Source organism: Ischnura elegans, chromosome 6 (genome assembly GCF_921293095.1).
Source record: "Ischnura elegans chromosome 6, ioIscEleg1.1, whole genome shotgun sequence".
Taxonomy (NCBI): domain Eukaryota; kingdom Metazoa; phylum Arthropoda; class Insecta; order Odonata; family Coenagrionidae; genus Ischnura; species Ischnura elegans.
Genome location: NC_060251.1, coordinates 21,564,049 through 21,591,475, shown reverse-complemented (window position 1 = coordinate 21,591,475; position 27,427 = coordinate 21,564,049). Strand labels below are relative to the sequence as shown.

At 41.8% G+C, this 27,427-nt stretch overlaps 1 protein-coding gene across 1 annotated transcript in view; it reads right to left on the bottom strand.

Moving 5' to 3' along the window:
• LOC124160178 (zinc finger protein 704) overlaps positions 1 to 27,427 on the bottom strand; it is a 360,385-nt gene that overhangs the window by 182,473 nt on the left and 150,485 nt on the right. The window contains exon 2 of the mRNA XM_046535945.1: positions 26,802 to 27,052. Within this exon, the coding sequence (XP_046391901.1) occupies positions 26,802 to 27,052 (251 nt within the window). The remainder of the gene's footprint in view (positions 1 to 26,801; positions 27,053 to 27,427) is intronic.

The following is a 27,427-nucleotide window of genomic DNA, read 5'->3' as shown; positions in this document are numbered from 1 at the left end:
GTTATGATCCTGGGTACGCCCTTGGCTCGCGATGTTTTTCAAAACCGCATTACTTTGGTCATCTAAAACCTTAAAAATATGGAAAAAAAAGTTATTTTCAAATTAAAAGATCATTACAACAGCATTAACTAAGTTTTCAGCGCAGAAGCTACGACCAAGAGCGAACACAGTCAGTGGTACAGGGGAGTCAGGCCAGCGTCTCGACGAGTGGAGTGGCGATTCTCATCTCCGTGGAGAGGCGGACGTGCGGGGAAAGTGAAGGGAGTGAAGTGACGTCTTCAAAGGTTTGCCGATCCCCTTGCACTCATTGCGGAAGGGAGGCGCGTCCCCGGTCGAGAGCAAAAGAAAAAAATGCACGCGGGATGTTTTTTTTTATCGTCATCTTCGACGGAGAAGGGTCCATTGTCGTACATCAGGCGCATGTCGAACGTAAGGACTTGACACTGTCGTCTGAGAGGAAGGGGCCACTTTATATTCTCTCGGTGAATGCAGAGCGTAATCCCAAAGACATACTTATTAATTCCTTCCCAGTGGCTATTCATTTTCTGATTTTTTTACATTTTTTTTCCTTCTCATTTCCAACCCCTACACTTGCCCCTTCTTGAGTGTAGGTACGTGATCAAAGCTCTCAATATTTCCAAGAGCAAGAAAGGAAATAGATTCTAAGCCGGAGTTGATGACGCACCCAAAAGGGGAAATCAATTTTCATAAATTAAACCACTCTTATGTTCTAAGGATGGTGTAGACGTGACAAAAAAACAAACATTGATTTTGGAAATTGAAGACCAGCGAATACGCAGGTAACACTTTTAAGTCTAAATTTTCCTCTAATATTAAGTAATAATTTTATTCTTTTAATGGGAATACACGATTTGGTTTATTTTCCAACTTGATCTGCTAATATTAGGATACATTACGGTTAAGATTTAAGATATGATGCCTGTCTATTAAAGATTGGTAGGTTTCCGCCGTTAAACAGAAACATATCCTACCCAACAACCTACGAATTATTATAGGTATTCTACCGGTCTTGGTAAGCCATGGAATATTGCCCAATAATTTTACTAATCATTCCCGCATGCTCCCATTCCCACATTCAATTGCATTCTTCAGTTCAGTTAGAAGGCCCTTCATATTTCTTAATAAGCATGAGCCCTATAATCTCCCACTCCTAATTTTCCGCGTACCTAATATACTTCCCTCTAACCTGTGTAGAGCCTAATTTAATGTAAATGCTCGAATTTAAACTAATGATAAAGTTCTCTAAAATGTCACCTATTCTCAGTTATCACTCCAAACTGATTTTTAATTCACGATTTGACAAAGACTAAGTACCTACATCATAAATAATCCATGCCAAATATTCCGCTAATTTCACATAGGCGACGAATCGCAGGCTTTTCTCCACACCTTGTGCCACCGAGTTAAAGAAAAAAATCACCAACGGTCACAGAGGCAGGCTCACTCCGTGACAGCTCAAGTAATTTTCAGGCCGGTTGAGAATAATTAGCATCGCCTATCGTGCATGCAAGAAGGAGATAATTTTTTCGAGCGCGAATTATTTTATTGTCACGTCATGGTAAGGAAGGTACTCATAGCACGCGATTTAAATGTAATTTGAGCGGAAATTTCTAAGAATTCAATGCGTCCTTCCATTTTTCCGTCCCACGAAAGAGCGATTAGTAACAATATCACTCAAGCTATGGTGAATAATCTCCGTTTTACGGCAGCCCTGACCTCGCTCACTAATGCCTCTTGTTATTACCACTCCTTCTCGTCGCGGTGCCTGCTCTTGCCTTCACCTCCACTTCCACGGGCAAGAGAGAGGATATAATCGCCTTCATCATCGGCCATCTTTCACTCTTCCGTCCGCTCGTCGGCAAATGAGTGATAGTCGAACAGGGGAGGAGGAAAAAATGGCCAAGAGAAACTCCACCTACACTAGAGATAATAACAATCCCAACCTGTTGAATCACGCGAATCCCGCAGCCTGTAATTCTATCATTAACGAACCTCTTCCACCCTTAAGGGCGTTTTACACGGGGCACGGAATAGGGTGGTTTCCTATTATTTTTTTATTGCTTAAATCGGAAGATTATTACTCCTGGAGTACGTAATACACGATTTTAGATTTTTAAATGACGATATCTATTTTTCGCGATTAAATGAAAGGTGAAAATTTTCAAGCGCGCGAAAACGCGACGCGTAAGTAGGAATGATGGGAAAAAGTCCGTGCGACGCATTTATGGTTCCCCCTCCCGCCTTGTGAGGTGACCTTGATCGAGGCTCTGAGCGCTGATAGGACGCAGGATGCTAGCGGGTAGCTGAGTACCTTGCTGGCTGGTAGCGCTTGGCTTAAAAAAGGTTTATTGATACCTTATCAAACGAAGAAAACTTTCCGACCTTAGCCAGTTTTAATAGGTGATTATTAAGACATGATTCCCTGAGCTCTGTGCCTCATGCATGCATTGGTAATCTCAGACGATGTATAACTCCTATCCTCTCGTGTAGAAACTAGGTCCCTGTGACGTCACGTGGAGTGGAATCGCATGGGCGCCAATCTGGCCTTTTTCAAATGAGGATAAAATTTGACCCTTGCCATTCGTCTAAACCGGTATTTCAAAAACCAAATAATTTGTGTATTATGAATACACTAATGGTGGGTAACGAATCGCAATCAATGTCTTTCGTTTTCTTTGATGAAGGAAACTACCCTATTGCGCAGGTTAGAGCTGCATTGATTTCTCAAATGGCGTGGAAATGCGCGAATGCATGAACGAAAATAGGACAGGGGCTAATTTGACGTCTCGCATCCACGCATTCTCGCATGCGTTCTAGCAATTCACCGCTTTACACAACGCAATTTTGATTGCGCCTTCGCACGTACGTAAGATTGCGCAATTCCGTGTACCGTGTAAAACGGCCTTTACCGTTCAACAAATTGGCTGTAGTCCTTCCTCAGCGACATGCATACAGCCAAATTCAAAGGTGATAGACTATAGTGTTTAAAAAAACATCAAGAATTCATGGTGACTCGCATTTTCCCCATTTCATACTATTCACATCCCTCCAAAGATCACGGTGTATTGATAACTTTTTATTTCCCTCGTGAACCAAGAGGCTCTCGCAGACTATGACCGGTTGGAAATATCGGTCTATAGGGAAAGAGGCATTATACGAAAACAAAAACTATTGAGACTACGATTGCTGACAATGATTACCTTTGAATTCACCAGCACGTCGAACAGATGTTATAATAGAATTGTGGGTAAAAAAAGGCATCCACCTCATGTATCATATATTGTAGCACATTAGAGAAGGGATATGAGTAAATTCCTCATCTTGAAGGATGGTTTATATTAGGTAGTCTGCAAACCTTTCATCATTCATGGTTTGTATAAGTGAGGGTCTATAAGGGGTTTGTCTGCGGGGTAAGGGGTGTTTCCACAGATTTTACTATCGCCCAAGCGGACGATTCATCTCATGCAACCCTATTTAGCGCTATCTAATGCAAAATGAGCTTAGTGGAAACGGGGCATCACTCTTTTCTACGACCTGTAGGTCATTTTTGATAACGGAGCTCTTAAGACTCAATAATTTGGTTAGGTGAAGATAGGTCTAGTTCCTCGTCTGCAAGAATTTTTTTCTTAGGGTCGAAGGCCGCTCCTACAGATTACCGCCCGCCTTAAGTTCGGCCATCTACATCTACATATTACCCTGCGAGCCACCTCTAGGGTGTTTGGCAGGGGGTGACCAATCACCAACATGTAGCATGCAAGAGGACCGCCATATGAACACCGCACGGTCATAGAAATATTACGCATACTAACAAAATATACATGTATATTCATAAAAAAACTTGATAATGGTTAGTAATTCCTAGAGTAAATACATGCAATGTTATAAATAAGGAAAAAATATGCAATGAGTGATCCTAGCGAGCGACGCCATTAATCCCATCAATTGAGACAACGGTGCTATCCTTAATTGTACGAGGGAAGAATGACATTTTTAATCTCTCTGCTTTTCAGCCTATTTCTTTTATTTTCTTCTCATGATCACGTCTACCATAGTACGATGGTAAACGAAGGATATGATTAACGTCGTCTGAGAAAATATCTTCTTCGAATTTCCTAAGTAAGTTAAGCCTATACTTCGATCTACGCTCCTGTAAAGATTCTCATCCTAACTCGTGTAACAGTCTGGAAACGTTATAAACGCCATAAGTGAATCGCTGCAGTGCACGGATGCACTCAGATCCCATGCGAAGAGTGAACTCACCTTTCTCTCGGCCGGCACTGCTTCGTGCACCGGCCGGGCGGATTACCTATCCCATCATTCCTCGCGCACGAGAGAGAGAGAGGGGGGAGGAGAGACAACAACCCAGCCCCCTTTTACCCGTCAGGTGGTGGCCCTGCAGCTACAAACAGAGCACACACACGTATATATCCCACCCATTATCCCTTTCGCTTCCCCGACTTGTGAGTGTATCTCTTTATTTTTTTTGTTCCATTCTCTCATGCCGTTCACATACCTCCTTCCCCTTCATTCCCTCCCTCCTATAACAAATCCCACACCACAGCTCCGCCAACCCACCGGCTGAGTTGGAGAAGAAAACCGGTTGTTGCCACCGCGCGCGGCTGGCGAGTGTGTGACGCGACTCCAAGGCCGCAAGAGGACAGCGGGTCACGTGACCGGCAGCGCGTGCATGAGTGGGAGGCTCCTCGCTTAGCCATTGCATTGTGGGCAAATAGATAATCGCACACATACGTATGCGCGCAAACGCGGATATCTTTATTATTATGCGTGCATGCAAAATATACCTGCTATGCTCGCAGCAGCTGGAGGGAAAAATGAGGAGATGAGGTCGAGGGCGTCTTTCTTTCCCGCTGCGAGACTCTCCGCGGTGTATTGTGGGTATATAAATTGAATACGGAAATGAAATTCTACATACTTAATATTAGTTCTGCCCGTGAGCAATTGATAACCACAAACGCGACCGCAGAAATTATAAATGATGTCCGTGATGATGCGCAGAGCCGTGGCCGTTTTACTTCGCCAGGCAACGGAGTCATTTACTAAATTATCTGCCCAATGATACCCAGACGAAGTTCGTAAATTTACCAACAAGACAGCTCGTTTGAAACTTTGCTTCTCCTCCGATACTGGTTGAAGATTTCGCGAATCAATGGAATGTTATTTTCTTTTATAAAATGTCAGCGTATTTTTCAATTAAATCCTGACGTTTCCTCTCAGTGCTGGAGGCTTCTAGTCTATCAATACGATGCGGAAATTACCGCCAAGCTAACTGATAATGAATCCATAAGCCCTGATTAAACTGAGAGCCATAGTGCTGATAAAACGGAGGAGAAGAGCCCCGCTCCCTCGATTCTGTTTCCATTTCCAGCCGTCTTTGTCGCATCCTGTCTGGTCCTCACCTTTCTCTTACCAGTTTCCACATCATCTGTTCTTCCATCAAATTCTATAGCACACCCATCCGCTATCCAATACTCTGTTCATCTCTACTTTCTACCACATCCTTACCCTTTCCAATTCTTTCCACTTCCATTCCTTAGCTAAGTCTTCCTCATTCCTTTCCTTGTCTGTTTATCGCCAAGAGCGTACCTATGGCTAAAACCTGGGGGGGGGGGGGAGGCAAGAATTGGTCGTTCAAACTGTAACATTTTACATTTTAGCATGGAAAAGGTGAATGAAACCAACATTTTAGACAAATATAACAGCGCTTCATTGGTTTCTAAAATTATTTGCTTAAAAAAACATTTTAGTTACGTCTTGAGCTAATATTAAAGAAAAATTGTGGACAATTTCGATTCAATCCAGTCTGATTTTCCTTAAAGAATTAAGCGATTTTTGCATCTAGGTGCCCCTTCCTTCCCCTCGCTGGGCAGGCCCATGTCCATCGCACCTGGTGCACGCACTTATCACGAATGGTGAATCTCATCTAAGGTCAAAGTCGCCACACTGCATAACGCGGCACATCATACAGCGTGTGTTTAACACCATGTAATAAGTGCCCGCCTTTATCCTGTCCCTATCGCTAAACGCCATGGCAAATTCTATTCCGTTTCTGATAACCATATTGACCACTTTCAAAAATGCTCTACAAGAATTATTTTGCGATGCTAAAAACAAAGAAATGCGAAACGCGCCGTAGGTTACTCAATAAATTTGTGGAACAAGTACCTACCATATCTTTTTCAATTCCTCAAAAAAATATGAATGTGGAGACTCCACAGAAAATATTTAGGCAGTCAATTCCCCACGACCCTATCCCCTAGAAAACAAAATCGGATCGTCATTCTACAGATTAAATTCCATCAATTAACTGGCACTGAAAGTCGGTAAAATATGGGTACAAAATAGAAAGAGAAGAAGAATGACACTGGAGAAACGTGTCCTTAAAGAGAGACCTAAGGAGTGGGCGTAGTCCTTAATCCCCGAGTCGTGAAGCGCTCTCTCGGTCGGTGGCTGGCCGCTTCCATGAATCCGTCCGCCCCCTCCTCCTCTTCCATTCCCCGCCCCACCGCCACGAAGCGAACAGCTGATGTCACGGAATGAAGAGGGGAAGGAGAGGAGAGTATCGGAGGGCCCTTTCTGCTGCAGCGGCCCGAGAGGCACGAAGGGGGGTGGGGGGATGGGAGGGGAGGGAGTGCATCGGCTCCCGCCCCCCTCTTCTCCACGCACCCTCCGAGCCGGGCTCAGGTCTTCGATCACGCACGTAAACACATATAACGCTCCTTCTTAACCAGGGATGCGATCCGATACGAATCTTTACGTTTCGTGCCCGATCCGAAAAGCCACGAAACGATCCGATTCATTTCGGACCAGGCCGGCACGAAACTATTCACTTTTAAAATTTAGGATCCCATACACTTTATTTTTACACGTCGTACAGTCTCATGCCGGGTGTCACGAAATTATCCTAAAAAGTGGTTAAAGGGCCTGGTGAGTGAGATTTAAGATCCGAAACTATATTCCACTTTATGGTACGAAACCATCGTCCTTTTTTGGATCGGCAGTTTTTTTCTTTCAAGTGCCAGTTCGGATTTGAGGAGTTTTTGTGCCTTTATATTTCATGCAATTTCGGTTTCGTGTCTTTTCAGTTTAGTGCTTTAAAGTGACAGCTGTCCGAAACTATTGAAATTTCGTGCTTTAAAGTGTTTTTTCGTATCGGATCACATCCCTGCTTCTTACACATCACTCGAGGCGAATGTAGGCAGATAAATCTTAGAGGGAGGGCAGGATCTATATATGTTTAGATAATGATATTTCAAGCGTGGAAACCGCATGATATTTTAACCTTAAACTAAATGCAAAAATAAAAAAATAAGAAAGAACGATATCATTACAGGATGGCGAGGCCATAAGTGTGAATCGTTATTGGAACAATCCCACAAATAGTTTACAAGGGTTGTCATATTTTGCTATGATTGGGAAGTACGCAAAATATTTTTGCAAAGAATTGAGGCTTTTCCCTCAAAACGGCTATAAAACGGAAAATATTGTAAAAGAAATGCGTCCATTCCATGTAGACCTTTAAAATAAAAATTTTATTCTCGCCGTAATCGCAAAGTAGGAGTTCAATAAATACTGTTAGAACGTAGGTTTCCGCGGCGATGGTTTGATCTCTGCATTTCTTCAGGGTTTTCTTCCGCGTCAGCTTGTTTATGGACAACAGTTTCGCTGGCTATCCTGCCAGCGTCTTCAGGTCGAAGGTGTGGGCTGTTGGTTTCTTATATACTGTAGTCTGGATGGGAGCTGCACTGTCATTGGCTGTCTGACTGGGCGCTTCTCTCTGATTGGCTCTCTCAATAAATACATTTACGTAAAAATCTACAGGATAAACCATGTGTCACCTAAATTTTAACGTATTTTTAGCGATTTTTAAGCATTTTCATGAATTTATAATTGTGCCATGATCGAAATATTTATCCGAATTTGATTAACAACCACAAATATCTTATTTTAAAATAATCTTTCACGACACAGTTACTACGCAAATCAGGGATAGGGAAAAAACCATGCTAAAAACAATTATCACTATTTACGAAATTAAATTATGTATTTTTTTCTATCCTCTACTGCAGCTACTTTACGTAACTCATAAGTAACATCGGACCCCACTCGTCCTGATTCACTGCCAATGACAATATTTCATATTACGGCATTGCTGCGAGCGATAAATACTCCTGGCTCTATAGGCGTTCTTCGCGATTGGGCGTGGTTCCGACAGCAGAAGAACGAGCGATGAGACAATAATCAGGTTTTTGAGATATCCCAAGGACGAAGGACTTATGTCGTCCAGGTCCTGTGAGATGCTGCTGCCGGACGGGATTCAACATCGCAGTGAAAGGCACTCGTAAGCCCAGTGCGACAAGATGCCTTGACGACCGATGTGAGTTTTCGTTCCAAGTGTCCTTCACGGGGCTCACAATGGATACTTTCACGCATAAATAGAAATGGAATAGAGAATCTGACAAGAAATAAATCAGATTGACTGACACGCCCTCCATCAAAACCCGGTAGTGTACTTATTCAATCGATGCCTTAATCGAAGATTACCTATGAGATGCCCAGCGGCAATGACAGTTGTACGTTCTCTGGGCATGCACACAATTTAAAAGTAACTCACTGGGAAGATTGCGTGGAGCACAACAAAGGTTTAGCTATCCTCCCCTCCTATCCTTTGTTATTTTATTATATTGGAAGACATTATAGGCATAGAAATTATAAGTTCGTCCTTTTTTGTATTATCCATGTGCTTGCAAACTGCATTATTCTTACCTGTAAACTGTATTATTATCTCGCTGCGAAAGCCTTCCTTTCCAATATATTATTAGGGTATTATTCCAATGTATCATTCTCATTCTTCTGATTATTATCAGAACAATAATTATACTTCTATCTATCGATTTATTCTTGTTCCCACATTGAATATCCTTCACCGCTTTGGAATGAGGCCCATTACTCCTCATTCAATCCACGAATCTTCTCTTTCCCCGCTAAAACATCCTTCACTCAATCAAGGCATATAGAATTCCCGCACCCCTTGGTAGGTGCACGCCCCATCGACACACAGTCTCCATACAATAGACAAGCGTGTAAACAGACGCAAAACATATTTAACATAAGATCAGCTTCAGATAGTCCGTGGAGTGTTTATACACAACGAAGTAGACAGTGATAACGTGGGTTTTAGAGAATGTGGAGCACCCCTGAGGCCAGCTGGCGGAAAATGAAACGATGCCGGATTACAACGATGATTACAAAAGACTTCAATGAGAGAACCGTCCGCCGGCATAAAGCCCTAATCCTAACGTAAGGGTTTGAGCGCAGCGCTGAGCACAAAGTCAGCAAAGACACTTAGCCCAGACTGATAAGGGACGCGGAGATATCGCATATCGCTTCTCTTCACTAAAAAGATACTGGCAGGAAACTTCGACCCGCGGGCATTTGTAGCAGGGAGTCAGGAGTGGTTGCCCGTCTCTTTTTTTATAGTGTTGAGGCGGTATTACAGGAGGGCTGAAGGCACACCGAGGCATACAGGTAACAATAAAAAGGATACTCTAGACCAACATAAAAAAACAAATAGAGGAGCATTTTTGTTTGTGTAAAAAAACAAACATTGATCATATGTTTTCCCGAGGCTTGATAGTTTTTTTAAATTATGCACACGTTATCTTGCTTCATATGACTCAAGCATTATGTTTTTGATACCCAAGATGTTTACACGGTTTTCTTCGTCAGTTCGCTTTTTATGGATACAGCAGTGCTGCTCAAAAATGTTTCTGATTGTATGTACATTCCTCTTGAAATTTTTTAGATTCGAGGATTACTTTTCTGCTTTTTACAGAATTACAGTCCCACTCAGCTGTGCCGATGGCAACGTCAGCTTAACTCAATCAACTCTACAGCAGTGTGAAATAGAAAAATTCTGATCGTTCTCACTAACTTTCTTCACTTGCACGGTTGATTGTTTTGTCACACTCGTAAATTCGCAGTTCAGAAGAAAGAAAGATAAAAAATAATATACCACAATCTAAATAGATGTCTATAGAAAAAAAAGTTACGCACCGTGGAACATAACAGAATTTTTCTCCAGCGTTCGGCCTCCACTCCTCGGTAATGTCCCGAGCAACCGACGGATGAATTAAGGCGAATGAAATCTACTGCGCCTTGGCAACAGGCGACGCATTTCGCAGATCCGCCGTTCGTTGGAGCGAGCCTTCAATTGGCCGGCGCAGCATTCGAGAGCCGTAAAATTCCATCCGACACAAACGGGAAACATCTTCGTCCACCACTAATCCATCCAATGGCTCTGCTGCCACCAACTCTGTCGTCACTTGACGGCGACATCTCGGTCTTCATTTGTCAGATGAAGATAAAGTGTCCTCCGCCGGATAAAAATCTTACTCAAGTTCAACGCAACACGTCGATTGAGAATTTGGCTGAATCGAGGACGAAGCGAACAAGACGGTTGCGCAGAAGGAACCATCGCGATAGGTGTTTTTTATTTGCCATCGTATTTATATTGATATTTCACAACTGTAATTGCCATTAATTTTTGAATAAGTTGGTTATTTTTTTATCGTCTTCTTTCGTATGCAAATTGTTTCCACATATCGGCTATGTAGCGTACTTGGTATGTTTTGTTCTGTCTGTACCTAAATTTTCATCTGTATCAGCGTCTGAACATACCAAAAATATACGATGGTTACGTAGTAAGGTGTAATAATTTCATTTTCCAACGCCTTGCTCCACAAGTACTTAGTTGAGAAGTAAGACTCAGTTACGCAGTTCAACATCGATCATCAAAGCTAGAAGAGAAATAAGCCCCTTTCACATTATAAAGCTAATCTTACGAAGAAAAAATCACCGAAAGAATATTCAAGTGCAAAGCAATTAATGATTGAATCGTAGGTATCTACTGTGGGAGATTATAAATATTTTTAAAACATCACAGTCCAACCAGCATAGAAAAATTTTACGATTAATTTTCCGCCCAACTGAAGCCAGGTAATAATAAATATTCCTATCTGTACGTTTCAACCTCAACTACGCCCACGGATGCGTCGTTACACCCAAGAAAGCATGAATTTTTTAATCAGAGAAAATAAACAGGTAAATACAGAGACATAGTGTAACACCAATGAATTCATTTTACTCGTTCAAAATTCAATCCTCATTCCTTGCATTGGTGATAAAATATTCACTGCCAGGAGTGCAAGCAGGCGGATTGGCAAGGATCATGTAAAAACACGCCTGATACCAGCGAAATATTCGGGACGGTACCAGTGAGGTCACGGGCCGAATAAAAGAAGGGGAGCGGTTGGAGTGATGACATGATTCGAAATGCTTGAGCGTCTCGAACTTGTCGGAGCGCGCAACTAACGGTCCTACGCGAGCAAGATTTCCATTCGTTGAAAGTCCCGGGAAAAATGGAAAAGACCAGCAAAACCATATACTCACCCTTCATAAGAAAATGCCCGCGTGAGAAAAAAATTAGTGCTGAGCGCAAATTGCTAGAATAGTTGCGGTGATGAAATATTAATCAGTTTCTCTTTCGGTTCCCCGGGACGCTTCTGTATCGACAACTGCAACAGCGACCATATAGGTATATAATGCATATCTGCACAAAACGCTTTAGGTACACCTGTGGCTGGAATATAGCCTTGATTTATTCTAGCCTTACTCTGATAATACCTGTCGTAGATATTCAATTCCTCACGTATTCCAGTTACTACGGATCACTAATTTTTTTGGTGTATCACAAACAGCATATTTAATGGCAGCTAAAACTATTGGCGTTCATGTACATACATGTAATCTGCCTGTAAGGCTCATTGCCCCATATATTATAGAATAGTCGAAATATTTCCTCGCTTACGTTAGATTTAAAAAATTTCTCCATTTGTATGCTAATCAAACTTTCAAATACTTATTTTTTTGATAGAGATACTACATAGTATAAGAAGAAGAAAGCGCACTCGAACGCAATTCCTCTCTGTCCCTCCACGTAAGCAGACAGATCCTGTACATCCGACGAAAACAAAACCCTTTCGAACCAACATTAAATACAATCGGCATTCGCCTCTCTAGCTCTTCCATCACAATCTCCCACATAGGTGTGATCTTTTTTTTCATCAGTAGGCTACAAAGGGAAAATCTCCCATTCGTCATTGACCTCTCTCCCGATGAATTAGTTCTATCAGTGGACACGTATGTGAACCATGTATAGCATGGATTACCCCCACAAACAGGAATTGGAGGAGGTGCAACCGCTATATATTATTTCGCATTAATTCTGCATTATAAGGAATGGTAAATCAAAGTTATTCAACTATTCACCATTAACTGTCGACGATAGAAAGGCTCTACTAGAGGCATTTCCGGGTAACGTTGAGTAATCATAGTCGCACTCACCCTCCTAAAGGTAATGCAGACAAGACAGCAGGTCGCCTTCACTCACGAGGAAAAAGAATGTTACTACTCGCTCACCAGCAGTTATTCTGCGTCCCCACTTCGTCTAGACTACTTGCTGGCGGTAGATTTATTGTAAGACCTTTCGAAGCCAACTATACCAGTAACAAGAAATCGAAAAACGTTCAAAGAGCGTGATATTTTTCAAAGAGTCGCTCCAAAGGGTTAACTTTTCCCAATCTGTCAAGTGACGAGAGTTGGTCGCTCGGAAGCGAAAGAATGCAAATCAACCGACGCCAAAGGTGCGCCCTTCTCATGGTCAACGAGAAATTACTCAGCCGAATACGGGCAGAGGCATTGAGGGATGGATTTGCGCAATAAATATGGAAATCACACGCTAACAGCTCTCTCCAACTCAAGGATTTCATCCCTAATGTTAAAGAATAATCCCTATTAAAAAATTTACGGCGAATCTTGCCTTCGCCTAGGAAACTTATAGAGGACAATCAGTTTATAAATGTCATCAACATAAAAACTGATAAATGGCGCGCAACAATCAACACTACGAAACAAATCACGTCATTAAAAAATGTAGGCACCTCAACACATTAGTTTTGTAGATATTAACTAACATCTGCTGAAATCAAAGTAAGTCGGTTGAATGAAAATGGAACTACAGCCGTGTCAAAGGTGCGAATAGGTGTGGTTTGAAAAATACAACATTGACCACTTTGCATGTTAATTTTAAGTGGCCTCACTTATGGTTCTTGCAAACATCGTTGGATTTCTCTTGTGATATAGGTACACATTTAAAGTATATGAGCGTGCTGCGCCCGCACCCAGCGGGCTTCCCTCGCTCTTTTCAATGCAGGTCCACAGAGGGATAGGCGCGTTTCTAATTTTAAAATGTAGAAAAAAAGGCAGGGTCTTATGTACAAATTTAATTGGAATGTTCATGTACAAATTGAGGTCAGAGGACCTCTTTTAAAGCACAACATTGGAAGTAATTACACTATCCTCTGTTAAACGCACATGATGACTCATACTTACGTATCAACAGGAGACTTGAATGTGGAATCAGCCGAATTTTGATAAAAGTTATTTAAAGAATGCGAGATATTGTTGCAAATGAACAAATGTATCAGTTTGTGCGCCGTTAACGGCAGGAATATTTACAGTTTTTTTGTTTTTTTTTTCTTTATTATTTAAAAACCAATTTTAGGAAACAATAGCAATATTTAGGAAGTAAAATATGCCGTCGCATGTTCTCTGATAAATTCTGTGCATTTTGGTACCTCATTTGTAGAGTTTGGTTGCGTATAAGTTGAGAAAAAGGCATCTATACAGTAGAAATAAAATAGAAGATTCATTTAAAAAACATTGGAATTTCGCGTTTGTTTTGAGTCATAGAGCCGTGTCAGAACCTCCGGCAAGGACTTGGATGCGTCAAAAGAGAAGATGCAACGCGAGGAAAAATTAGTGGCGTGGGAGTGGGAGTGCGCGTATATTTGATTTATCGCGTGTCCTTGACGGGCAATTGACCATGGGCCCTTGGATTGCACTCGGTGGATCGTCAATTACTCATTCAATGCATGAGGTCGCGCGGGCCGAGCAATGAAACTGGTGGGGACCTTGAGATGTGCATGAAGCGGCCAGAGGCGGGCCTCGGTCAAGAGCGGAGTGGTCAGCACCCGCCCGCGAGGCAAGGGGTCGCCCGAGGGACGCGCGCGCGCGTAATTACCTCCAGATCGGGGTCGATTGCGACGGGTGTCAAAATGAACAAGAAGACCTTGCTTTCTTTGCAAATATCAACTCGGCACACACTCGCGTTGCAATCAAGGTCTCTATCGGCTTCAACTCACTCCCGAGTTTCAAACATCAGCTGCTTTCCTCTTGCCTATCATATGCTTTAGGGCACAAAGTTGGCATCGAGAGGTTTAGGTGTGAAATTAAAAGGATAATTTTGTTTCCCAAGGCAACGTAAGGGTACTTTTACGCCATCTAGGTCTAGGGCTAGGTCAATCAATAAAGAAAATTAACACGTTGCGCGTACGTAATTATCTCCAGATCGGGGTTGATTGCGACGGGTGTCAAAATGAACAAGAAGACCTTGCTTTCTTTGCAAATATCAACTCGGCTCACACTCGCGTTGCAATCAAGGTCTCCATCGGCTTCAACTCTTGGGTGACTATCGGCGGGATTACCCCCGAGTTTCAAATGTCAGCTGCTTTCCTCTTGCCTTCAATTATTTCAAAATGAAAAAAAATATATATTAAAAGATTATACACGACAGATTTGTCCAGTGTGCTTAAAAACTCATTTAAAAAATTATAAAATAAATTGAAGAAGAAACAAAATAATTAATTCGCTTTGCTGAATATTTTCATTTAGAATAAAGTTTCCTATTTCGCACGAACAACATTTTACACTCACATTTTTTACACATGCGCCATTTCAATTTACTTCTGTCAACCGGCTGGTTGGGGTGAGACTGACTCACCGGTACAGCCCTTGTAGTCGCGCCTGCGGCGCGGACACTTCATGTGGACGTTCTTGCCTATTACATGCTTTAGGGCACAATTTGGCATCGAGAAGTTAAGGTGTGAAATAAAAGGGTTAATTTTGTTTCCCATGGCAACTTAAGGGTATTTTTACGCCATCTAGGTCTAGAGCTAGGTCAATCAATAAAGAAAATTAACTCAATGTCCAGCATAGTTATGAGTAAAAATACACCGTACCGTTTGTTTGGAAAATATCATACACTTTTGATTTATTTACTACAGAGATTTCAACTATGGCCTCATGCGCAATATCCAATAATCACTCCTTCTTATTCTTGAGGTTCGCTACAAAGAATTCGATTCTCCCTACCACTAATTTGTTCATTTGTTTTCTTCTTAGAGTATGCCAGTAACTCGTAAGTGTAAAAATATGTATGATCTAGATTTGATTATGCTAATTTTCGGATAAGGGGGCAAAAGTCGCAGCAAGCTGCTCCAAGAAAAAATAATCATTCCTTCAACCACAAATTTTGATTTGATATGCCTATAATAGGAATATGTTGAGATGTGGCATAGATCTATTTATCAAGGCCCTTTTATCTGCACTGAGGTCTTGAAAGATAATTCTTCCCGCGATAAAGTTTTTCAAAAGCTCACAATGTGATAAATGAGACTGAAAAAATAGGAATTCTGCGCATGTTTCAAATATTCCTCGTGCTCAAGAAGGTTTCAATGCTTTCACTTCTGTCCGGCAAAAAAGTGCAACGTTAGTGTCTACGGAATCACTACACATCACGAGACGACAAATGTGTCAACACATTCATGCCATACGTATACAAAGCGTACATAAAAGAATTAATAGAAAAAAATGCTTAATAAAAAAGTGTTGCCATAAAATGGAGCAGGCAAATACACATAGATACGTCATGAAACGAGATGAAATTAACGTTTCTCAAAATATTTTTACTATCTTCAACTAAATTTTCCCACATTTATTTTTCACGCCTTAAAGCTATATTTTACGAATTATTCGACGGAAGAAGGCTACAAAATTGACAATGTCATGATGTGTTTATCAAGCAAAGCAAGAAAACGTCAACCACGCAATAATTAGCCATAGCAACGGAGGCAGATATTGGAATTCAGCACCTTAACATTGAAGATCACGCCCTCGTCCTGCGTTTTCATTCGATGCCCAGGCACACTATACGCCTTCATCATTATTCATAAATTCTTTTACTTTTATTATCCTGCATAATTTATCATTTATTTTATCACCTTCACCACATTACTTGCCTTGAAGTAGTCGTTATTAATTTGAAATCGTAACAACGAGGCCATCAACACACCAAGACGGAATTTCAAAAGCAGCAGGCGCCAACAGCTGATTTCGAGGAATATCTCGACCACGCATAAAAAAATGAGGGCGGCGGAGCAATTCGGAAGGAAAGGCACGCATAGTCCCAACTCTCGCGAAGAGAAAAAAAAACAAATGACGATTAAAAACTCTCTCTCTCTCTCTCCCGTGCGCACCAAGGACGAACGTGAACCGAATTGGAATCTTGCAAAATGCAAACATTGAGAAAATTCTTTCGCCGTCTTCAAGGTTTGCCCGCGTGCATAAACACGCGCGCACGCAAACAAGGACAAATGCATCCGTGTTTACTCCGAGTGATTCCGACATGAGTGCATTGAAATGCGCCTGTTAGATCCACTCAGGCGAGCTTGGCTGGCGCCAAAGACGCGAAATGAAAGTTGAGCACTGAAAATTGAGTACTGCATCGCGTGTACCGTAAGTGCACTGAAAATATTTGGACATAGATTAAGAGGGATCGCCTTTGTTAGCTTTCGCTTTTCACTACTATCACCCACTGCCATAATACAGCGCAAAATGTTTTAATGATTATTTTGGATTTAATATGGATAAAACCGCTCAAAGTAGTCTTGCCTCGATCACCGATAGAAATTCTCAATTCTATGAATATGGTATCCATTTAATCCAATACACTTTTTCCACCAAAATTACTTTAACCAGGCCTAATTTATGAAGGTGCATAATAAACGGTAGAGCAAATTACAAAGGGAAGGCATTACGAGGAGGATGTAAAGTCCTTACCACTATTGCAATCGAGGTGCGTGCCCTAAGGAAAGGGATGTCTAACTAAGAATCATTAATCGGTCAGATGAAATGGCTAAAAATCAATACAAAAACTATTTGATAGTTATAGCGCAATTGATGTCAGCATTTGCAATAAATACAACTAGAATTGAAAATCCTTCGATAGCCAATTAGATTTGATTTCGATAAAAAACTTCAATACTTGCACAGTTGCCAATTGATAAATCGGCCATATTATATAACATTTAAAGCGCTTCGAGAGAAGTGAGTAAACTTCTCTCGGGTTTCCCACCGGGTTAAAGGCTTCATAATGGCCGACGTTTCGAGCTCCGACTCGGCGCTCATCATCAGGGCTACTGGATGCTGTGATGCGGGAATGGGCCTGCTTATATGCTGCCCTTCTCCGGTCAGGTTCCTCGTCCTCCACGTCCAACTCTTTGTCTCTTAACGAGGACGTGGATGACGAGGAACCTGACCGGAGAAGGGCAGCATATAAGCAGGCCCATTCCCGCATCACAGCATCCAGTAGCCCTGATGATGAGCGCCGAGTCGGAGCTCGAAACGTCGGCCATTATGAAGCCTTTAACCCGGTGGGAAACCCGAGAGAAGTTTACTCACATCATTCGCCGGGAAAGCATCAAATCTTTCTTCGCTTCGAGAGAAAATTTCCACTCTTCAATTTATTTTTTAAACATAATTGTATATTATGAGTGGGCTGGACATTTAGTGGCTGCACAGCGCTGTAGATTCAGCCCATAAAAGCTTAGGGCCGAGAGACAACACCGAGACAACGGCGAACAAAATCGGTCAAAAATCCGCGGTTTGTCCCACGTGAACGTAACTGCGATAAAAAGATCGGAGCCTTTATTAAGCCTACTCGCACCACTGAATCGTGTCAGCCGATGACTGACACACGCCATAGCAACCGGAGGAGGGAAAGCGACCCAGCGACACCGAAGCCCCGGCGCATAAAATGCAATATGGCCACATAAAAAGCCTTAAGGCTCTCGAACTTACTTTAATGGGACATAAAAGTCCCTAGAACATTTATTTGCTTGTTATCGGTGTCTGCGGTCGCTGGAATGAATCATGGGGTCATACCATTGCGGGTAAGGCGTCGTAAATTCAAGATTTCAATACGGGCGGAGAAGAACGCAGTTTACTTTAGCAAGTAAGGGCTAATCCTCGTTGTGTTGGTGGACAAAATACATGCACCTGGATTCCAGAGAGCACTACTTATCAATTTCAAATAAGCGTCTCGTTGCGTAGAGTTTTGACAATTTTTAAGCTGAAGACACGGGATAAGGGCTATGGTTCTGTAAAGCCGTGCCCACGAAAACTTTTGGCAACATTGTGCATGCTATGGTAAATCATGTAAATACATAAATAAACACAAAAATAAGGTTGGTACCTCTACACAATTTACAATAATTACTCGATCCGGTTTGCAATTACTGTCAATGTTCACATAGGCTGCAAAGTCGAGTAGAATACTTTATATCGATCATGGAAGCACTCACGTTAGTGTAAAGGGTCGAATGACCATACTAACCGTCCTCGTAATAGGTCAAATAATCTCAACTTTCATTCTAATTGCTTACACCAGCACAGTGTGTTTTCGGCATATTTTCTATCATTTACAATAGTAGAAAGATATTTTTCAGGCCGGAAATAAACTTAAATATAATTATAAATATTTAAAGGTGATGACGCACGCACCCACAAATTTGATTCGCTCTTCATCGCATCAAAGAAAATTAACAGATGATGGGGTTAGGCCACAAACAAGCATTAGTATGCAGCGGGTGATGAGCGAGAGGCTGATGACTGCTTACGCGCAATCCATTTGATGGCTAATCGTGGAATGAAGTTGTGAATGTGGAAGCAAACCGCAGTCAACGTTTGGAGCCGACTCTAGTCATAAACCGTCCTTTAAGCCTTCACAATAAACCATTATCCAGCCGGTGTTATTACCTTTTGCCTTTTTCGTTTATTTCCAACGTTCATTTCCAAGTCCTATCCCCCTCTCTCCATCTCACCTAGCCAAACTCTACTCTACCCCCATAAAATGAGTTTAGTACGCCCAGAAAATGCGATAGCCATGTGTACTAGCGCAAATAGATGGTCGAACACATGAGGAACGAATCTACGGATTTACCTCAGCGAGCTGGTGAAAATTACGACAGGGTTTATCCAGTGATCATGCACATAAGCAATTTGTGGTACAAATATTAAGGTTACATCAAAGGTGACAAATTTCACGCACCCCGTAAATATTCCATAGGCAAACTATGCAATGGATCCCGATCAACAGGAAATTCCTTTCATTCACTCAGCTTCTTATGGGACTTTATGTGTAATATTTCAACAACTATATAAAATTTAGTTTTTTTCCTTTTCTACAATGTTTCAGGCCTCATAAGGTTGGCTTAAAATCCTCAAATCAAATAGGAAAGTTCAGTCAAATCCGCGAAAACCTTGGAACACCCGTTCTTTTCCATCCGTATTCCCGAATGCGCTGAGGACAATATTATGCCTCCTAATGATGTTCCCCGCAGCGCATCCCTTAAACGCAATACTCCATTCCTCCGCCATTGGCGCGCCAACACCACAGGGACAAGGACGAGCCGATAACAGTTGCCTAGGCGACGGCGGAGGCCAGGCATCACATATCTCCCCATGCGGGTGTGTGAAAAAAAGAAGGAAATGGCCATCTTCCGAAGGTACATACACATCGCGCACTTCCCCTCGGCAAACAGGAACAATATCTCCTCCTTCCTAGCCGATACGGCGCCGATGCCTCGGAAACATACTCTCCCAGTGCGGGACACAAAAAACAAACACGCCGAGCGGGCGTACATACATTTCAGAGAAACAAACATTAGGAGAGGTTGATAATATTTCACACAGCGAGGACGTTGGAGCGCTTCCAACCAATCAACCTAAACTCAACTGATACTCGCAAATATCGCCGACTCTAAAACCACATATTCCGCGTGATATATATATTGCAACTCTTGAGCGCGTGTGTAAGATACCGATTCGATAACTACCAGGAGCATACCTGCGCATCTCCATCCGAGACTGCCAGCAAGTGCTACCAGACGTTTTGTTCAACAAAAACTCGGTACAATTTTATTGTATTGAAATGATACATATACGTACTGCCATGTAAAGCTGCTTCTAAATTGATAGCGAGAGCTAAAATTCGCATTTATTTAATGGCAAGTATTTAGCAATTTTTTAGAATGTATTGCGAGCTCGATACCTCCGCTCAGCTGGCAGTGTCCGGAGCATAAACGCTCACCTCCAAGCTTGGAGAATAGAAAAAGAGTATCCGGAGCATGAACGCTCACCTCCAAGCTTGGAGAATAGAAAAAGAGCGTTTATGCTCCAGACACTGCCGTCTGAGTGGATTCGTACTGTTGGGCTACTAGATGAGCGGATTTGATTTGGCGGGCGATAGTTGAGAGTTTTTGCAGTGGAGGTATCGAGTTCTTCATTGTTGACGAAACCACATCCGGCTTAAATCATGCAAAATCTTTCGTGGAAATTTTGAAATTCCGACAGGCTTTTCATTTTCACTTTTCATTTAATCGCGAAAAATAGATATCGCCATTTAAAAATCTAAAAGCGTGGAATATGTACTCCAGGAGTAATAATCTTTCGATTTAGGCAATAAAATAATAATAGAAAACCACCCTATTGGGAGGAGGAAGAATTTTGAGCAATGCATAGGCGCCTCCTCGATTCTGAGTGAGCTCGCCGGGAAAAGACGCGAGGCCGGCTGAGTGAATGGAGCGGGGAGGGGAGAGGAGAGGAGAACCGCGGAGTTGTCGTAGGCCATGGGCGCCCCCTCCCACCTCCCTCACCCCCCCACCCACTCTTATCTCCCGACTCTTTCAAGAGCCCGCAACCAGCCGGTGAGCTCCTAACGACGACAGCGCACATGCGTCCCTCAGCCAGCCAATTACTTTTCTGCGAATACCTACGCAGGTGACTGCTGAAGTCATCCATGCCATTAACGGTGAAACCACCTGTAAACCGATCTCTCAGAGGATTGCAATTTTCTTTATATAACCTTGATGGTTTCTGGCGATACTTTATGGAATTTACTCATTTTGAATGAAAAATTAAACTTTGTTTTTCCATAGAATGTTTTTTTATTGAGCAGTTCAACTATTTAGGCAGTACGTTAGAGGAAAACGGATACGTTAGTAAGGATATTAGGAAGAGAATTGCATTAGCAAAGGAGGCGTTCATGAACAGGAAGGAGCCTCTGAGAGGCTCGCTATGTAAGAATTTAAATAAAAGGTTAGTGTAGAGTCTGATCTGGAGTGTAGCGCTTTACGGTGCAGAAACGTGGACACTTAATAAGGAGGACGAGAGAAGACTGGAGGCATTCGAGATGTGGGTGTGGCGAAGAATGGAGAAAGTGAAATGGACGGAGAGGAGGAGGAACAACGAAGTGCTGGACATAGTGTGTGAGCAGAGGCAGCTTTTAGATAATATACGGAGGAGACAGAAGGTACGGATGGAGCGAGTACTTACTTGTTAGTGGGGATGGGCTGTTGAAAACAGTGTTAGAGGGAAGAATGTTTGGTAAACGAGGGAGGGGAAGGAAAAGAAGAAGATTTTTAGATAGAATGAAAGGTAGTGGATCTTATTGTGCATTGAAGAGGGAAGTGCATGATGTAAGGGGAGGCTCCCGGAATTCTTCTTAAGCACTCCATGGAAACCTACCTTAATCGGTAGAATACTTTAATAATAATAGTTTTTGTGCACTACCACGGTTTCGACGCTTAGCGTAATCCCAGTCCTGAGGATGACGCGGTAGGTATGTAGGTAGATGAGGTAGGGTACAAATAAAAATATTCTCTGGAAAAACAAACCTTAATTTTTCATAGTGGAGCGTAGATTTTTTGGCAAACGAGGGAGAGGGAGGAATATTTCCGGATTTTTCGATGTAATGAAAGGGAGTAGGCCTTAGTGTGAATTGAAGAGTGAAGCCCGTGAATGGAGCGGAGGCTGCCAGAATACTTATTAACGTACGCAAAAAAAACCTACTTTGAGCGGTAGAATACTTTAACAATAATAATAATAATAATGCAAAAATCACACGATCAACTCGATGGCCGACTAAAAAGTATAAAGAATTTTAGAATGAGATCAATTTTTGATGAGTTCAGTTGCTTCTAAGTGAACGTTCAAGGGTCACGTGACCACAATTTTGGCCATTTTTGATTCCTTCCGCATATCAAAATAATAATAAACACCAGTCGAATCCCAAAAGTAAAAAATTCTGCTAACAAATAAAATATTTTGCTTTCATATCCGAATGACTATATTTAATGTTCGAGGTTAATTTAGCTAGCCTTGTATGGCCTTAAAAATCAGTCCCATAAGAAATAAAGATACCGATAAGATTGCGCCTAATAAGTTTAAAATACGATAGAAACAATAAAAAAATCCTAACTAGTCATTATTTTTCAAAGTATATTAAAAAGAATACTTAGAATGATGCAAACATTACCGAATCGTCGACGAGTATAATTATTAATAATTTATTTATATTCTTGTTAATGTGTACGAATTGCCTTGACCCATTCTCATCGCATTCTAGCCTTCATATGTTTATTCTTCCCGTAGCAAAATATACTTGTATGTAATTCACTGTAATTTAAATTTCTGCTGTCATGACCATCCACTTGAGCCTAAGAAGGATAAAGCTACCTGTATCCCGAATATGCCGCAACCACCAATGCATGCTAGTACACTCACAATCAGCCCTTGCATTTCTGCTTAAACCGTTTTTGTCCTGATTAATTCACTCCATAACTGTTTTTTGGCATATTTTATTCCACGCATAATATTTATCAATCCTCCCCAGCGTCAATAATAGAAGACGCGAGTAAAATAACCAATCATCCTCGCATGAAAAAGTGAAATAACATCATCATCATCACTGGTCAACAATCCTAGGATTGGTTTGACGCAGCTCTCCACTCAGTTCTCCTATCAGCTAATCTTTTCACTCCTACGTATTTCTTCTCTTTCACATCTCTCTTTACTTGTTCCATAGAAATAATGTTCCACTTGGTACTTAAAAAACGATACGAAGTTTTGAAATACAATGAAACCTCGTGAAAAGAACTCTTCGCGAGTCATAACTGCTCAGGTAGGATGGCGTGCCGTCCGATGCCTTAAAAATGCTCAAAATGCTTCGAGACACTTAACCCGGCCTGCTGTACATACATATAAGCGCACACAAGCACATCGGCATCTTAATTCGATTAGCAACCTTCAGGCATGTGACCCCAGTGGGAAAGAAACGGAAACATCGCGTACGTGAGGGTTTCGCCCTTCGAGTTCACCTTCATGATTAGGAGCGCCGGAGGGACGATCGATAAGGGGATACGAGTCAGTTGGCAAAAATTGGTATTAATTGACACATCCACAAAACCACGGACAGTGGTTTCACAACCGGAAACATCATTTCCGCGTGAGGTTCTTACACAGCGCAAGAAAGTCTAGCAATACAGTATTAAGAGCAAGATATATATGAAAATAGAAAATAAAATTTGTCTGAGGCTGTAATTTCTACGGCAGGGTAATTCCAAAGTTTCTTGCAGATTGTCCTCTGCAAGAGATTTCAGTCAAGATGCACAATTTATTCAAGACGGAAGCGTATTTTTCCTAGTTAAAGGCAATCAACGTTCAAAACATTTTCGTTCGACTCCAATTTTCCTGCGAGACTATGAATTTGAGTCGCAGAAAATATGTGAGTGCAATTTCAGCTTCAGTATTTCTCAAGCAGCAAAGCAAACAATTCTGCGATAATTAGTGTTACGATAACAACAGATGGAAAGTACTTGTTTACGTCGCTTGATCCGCTGGCAGAATATAACGGTTTTTCTGTAACCAACATTAGCTCGATCTCTAAGCCGTTCTTCGGGTGAAAGCCCCTGTTGACACGTAGTGGACATCAATCGAAATGGCGTCGTTAATCCAAATAAGGTTTTGGAACAAATGTTGCTGTTTCCCTTTCTATATATCTCTCTCTCCTACGTGCGACCTTGAGCAACGGAAACGCAAACACTTCAAGGAGCTCACTCACCCTCAACTACTCTCCGAGGGGACCTGCATCCGATTCCAAATTGCAATTTCAGTGCACATGCACTCGTCATGGATAGAGTGTTAAATCACCAAGACGACGTCCGAAGATTACTCTCGTCAGATTAGCTACGTTGGAACATCCTTGACGACGATTTCACAAAAATTTTGAAACTTTATTAAGAGACTTAAATGTTTTTGGTTAAAGGGCTCAGAAATTCAAATTCCGCTGATTGAAAAATTACCATACACGCGGTAGCTAATGGATATAGGAGTGAAAATTTCAATGGGTAGTTGTTAGAGAAAAGGAACGATGAATTCCAAATCGCAGTGATTTTTACAAAAGATAACTGTATTCTTAATAAATTACCCAAGTTTATGGTTACTCGCGAGGGTGAATAATTTATATAAATATCGAATTTCCGGTGTCCAACTATGATTCCCCAGAAGATACTAGGTATCGACATAAGCATATCGTCGCTAGAGCAGTCAATAAATGTTACTCCCTCTAGATTATGAGTTTCATGCAATGAATCCACTAATTTTCTGTTTTACCAGCATGGTTAAAGTGGTAGTACCAGAATTTTTTATTGGAGCAATGAATAGCCGGATAAATTAACAATTCAGTCAAACGTCAAGGTTTGATTGTAATAGAATACATAATTATAATTGCAACCTGGAGAAGAAATTTATTCCAATTCCATATTTTGACATCGAGTTTTTCACAAATCAAGATTATTCGACAGAGAAATACTGGATATATGAAAAATGAAACAGTTGAAAAACGAATAAAATGTTAGCGATTGCACGGTAGATGTGACTCCGTTCCTTGGTCGCGATAGAATTAGTTGTACCGATCTATCGATTTCAAGTAAAACCACTCGGGGGCGCACTTAATAAGCCATCCATGGAAACCAAGTTGCCCGGGACATTGGCCATAAACTTGTCTTATTCAACGTCAGCAGTCACGGATACACCTAAAAAAAAGAGCTCTAAAAATCACGATATACGGATAATTACGTTTGTTGGGGATCAAAAAACCAGAAGTCGAACTCAGGGTGAGGATATAGGGAAAGGCAGCGTTGATTTAAGGCTCTCAAGGATGTGAAGGTCGTCGATGTATTTCACACACATCCACGTCGACGTGTTGACAGCGCTAGCAGGCGGCGGTCGGCCGGAAGTGGGAAAGCACGGAACATAGAGCGATCGCACGCAATCCCTATCAAGCCCTCCGCCACAACTTCGCGAGATCTTCCAACCTAATTCGAAGCTGAGACCGTTATCTCGCCAAGCCATCCCACGCTCGACAAATGATAATTGGAAGTGAGACTCTTTGGAGGGAGAGAGGGAGGGAGTCAAGGCCAGAATGCCCAAGCATCTGATTGCACACTACGTTTATCTCCATCCCGAGAGAACGTCCCCCCTCCCTCCCCTTGGCGACGTAGATAAGGAAAAACGAGCTGTTTCACGCTCTGACATGTCCAAACACTCTCGCGAGCAAATAAAATTAATGCAGCCACTGAATGCCTCGGGGATATCCAAGGTTGTCGATGTTTTCTTCAGCAGAGTGAATGACGTATCAGAGGACTAGGCATGATTACTAAAGAGACGAAGCCAAAATTCTCTCAACAATTGAGTGATGTGAAACTGATATCCGGAGATTTCAAGTACTTGAGAGTGCTCAAAATAGCAAAGTTGGAAGATAACCTAGATCGAATACATGATTTCAGGACTATATTCGACATTTAATGAGGAATTTTATACAGGTGACTAGTCTCTGCCGCAAAAGATAAAGATGGAAAGAGCAATTTAAGATGATTCATGAAAATATGGAAACCATATTGTTATGTTAAAAAGATATACAACTAAATTAAAAATTCACAGATTAGTAGTTTACCCACACCCACGAGATAAAGAGTTCTACTCGCAAATGAAAAAATATGTCATGAATAGTCCCAAACGACGACGCCAAAAATGAAAATCAAAATTTTTTTCTAAAAATACATCATCACAATAAAAAACAATGAGACCTTCGATAAGTAAGAAGCTAAAATAAGAAAAATTACGTTACATTTAATGAAAGTGGCTAAGAGGTTAATTTTACGTTACGTATAATTTAAGTGGCTAACATAAGAAAAATTACATTACATCTAATAGTACTATTCAGTGGCAGATTCAGTGAGAGGCTAAGGGTTACCCCACCGCTTGGGTATCCAATGTACACTAGGTAAAATGGTATTGTTTTGTGGATCCCCATTACTGCTGGGCAGTGGCGTAGCTAGGGGGGTCCAGGGGGTCCGGACCCCCCCCCCCCCCCCGAAATATACAAGCAATTATTTTCCTTCATAAAAGGAAACAAAATATTGAACAATAAGGAATTCACAAAATATTTCTTTAACAAACGAAGATTTTTTCGGTTATGAAAAGTGTTAAAATCAGCTAAAAAGCCATTACTAAGTACCCTATTTTTCAAAAAATTTCCCCGGTTTTGGACCCCCCCCCCCCCCCCCGGACGAAATTCCTGGCAACGCTACTGCTGCTGGGAGTTTATCCCACTGGGATCACACCTAACCCATTGTCCCTATCTTGAATCCGCCACTGGACTACTCTTGGATAGTTTTACTCACCCCGAGTGATGCGAGTTGAGCGAATTGGACGAAGCGGACGAAGACGCGGAGGAAGACGAAGACGAGGACGAGGATGAGGAGCCCGGGGGCCCGGAGGGCACGTCGATCGAGTGCGAGGAGGTGCGCCGCCGGTCGCCGGCCACCATGTCGGCCAGCCGAGCGAAGTCCGTGTCGTGGTCCATGAGGCGCGCAGACTTGCGCGACTCCAGCAGCCGAACCTCTTCCTGCCTCTTGCGAAGCTCAAGCGGGGCCTGCAAGCAGAGAAAAGAGAGAGGTTAGGGTCATCACAATAAAAGACGAACGAAATAGCCAAACACATGGGCATTCAAGTCGATCAAATCATGCAATACAGGTTTTTCATGAAAGAATGGCGTGGTTTCAGTAATTGATAGGAAGATAGCAGTATATTGATAGGAGATTGGAATATTCCGATGGCCATTAACGAAGAAATATTAAATTGATTTTTTGCGGCGTATTAACTAATGTTTGGAGAAAAGTTTAGTATCGTTTGGACGCTTGTCGTGTGACTAAGGGTGTACATATTGAAATTTATTATTTATTAAAAAAATGTTTGAGACGATAAATTCCAAAAATAGGAAATAAAATAAATTGAAACTAATTATGTT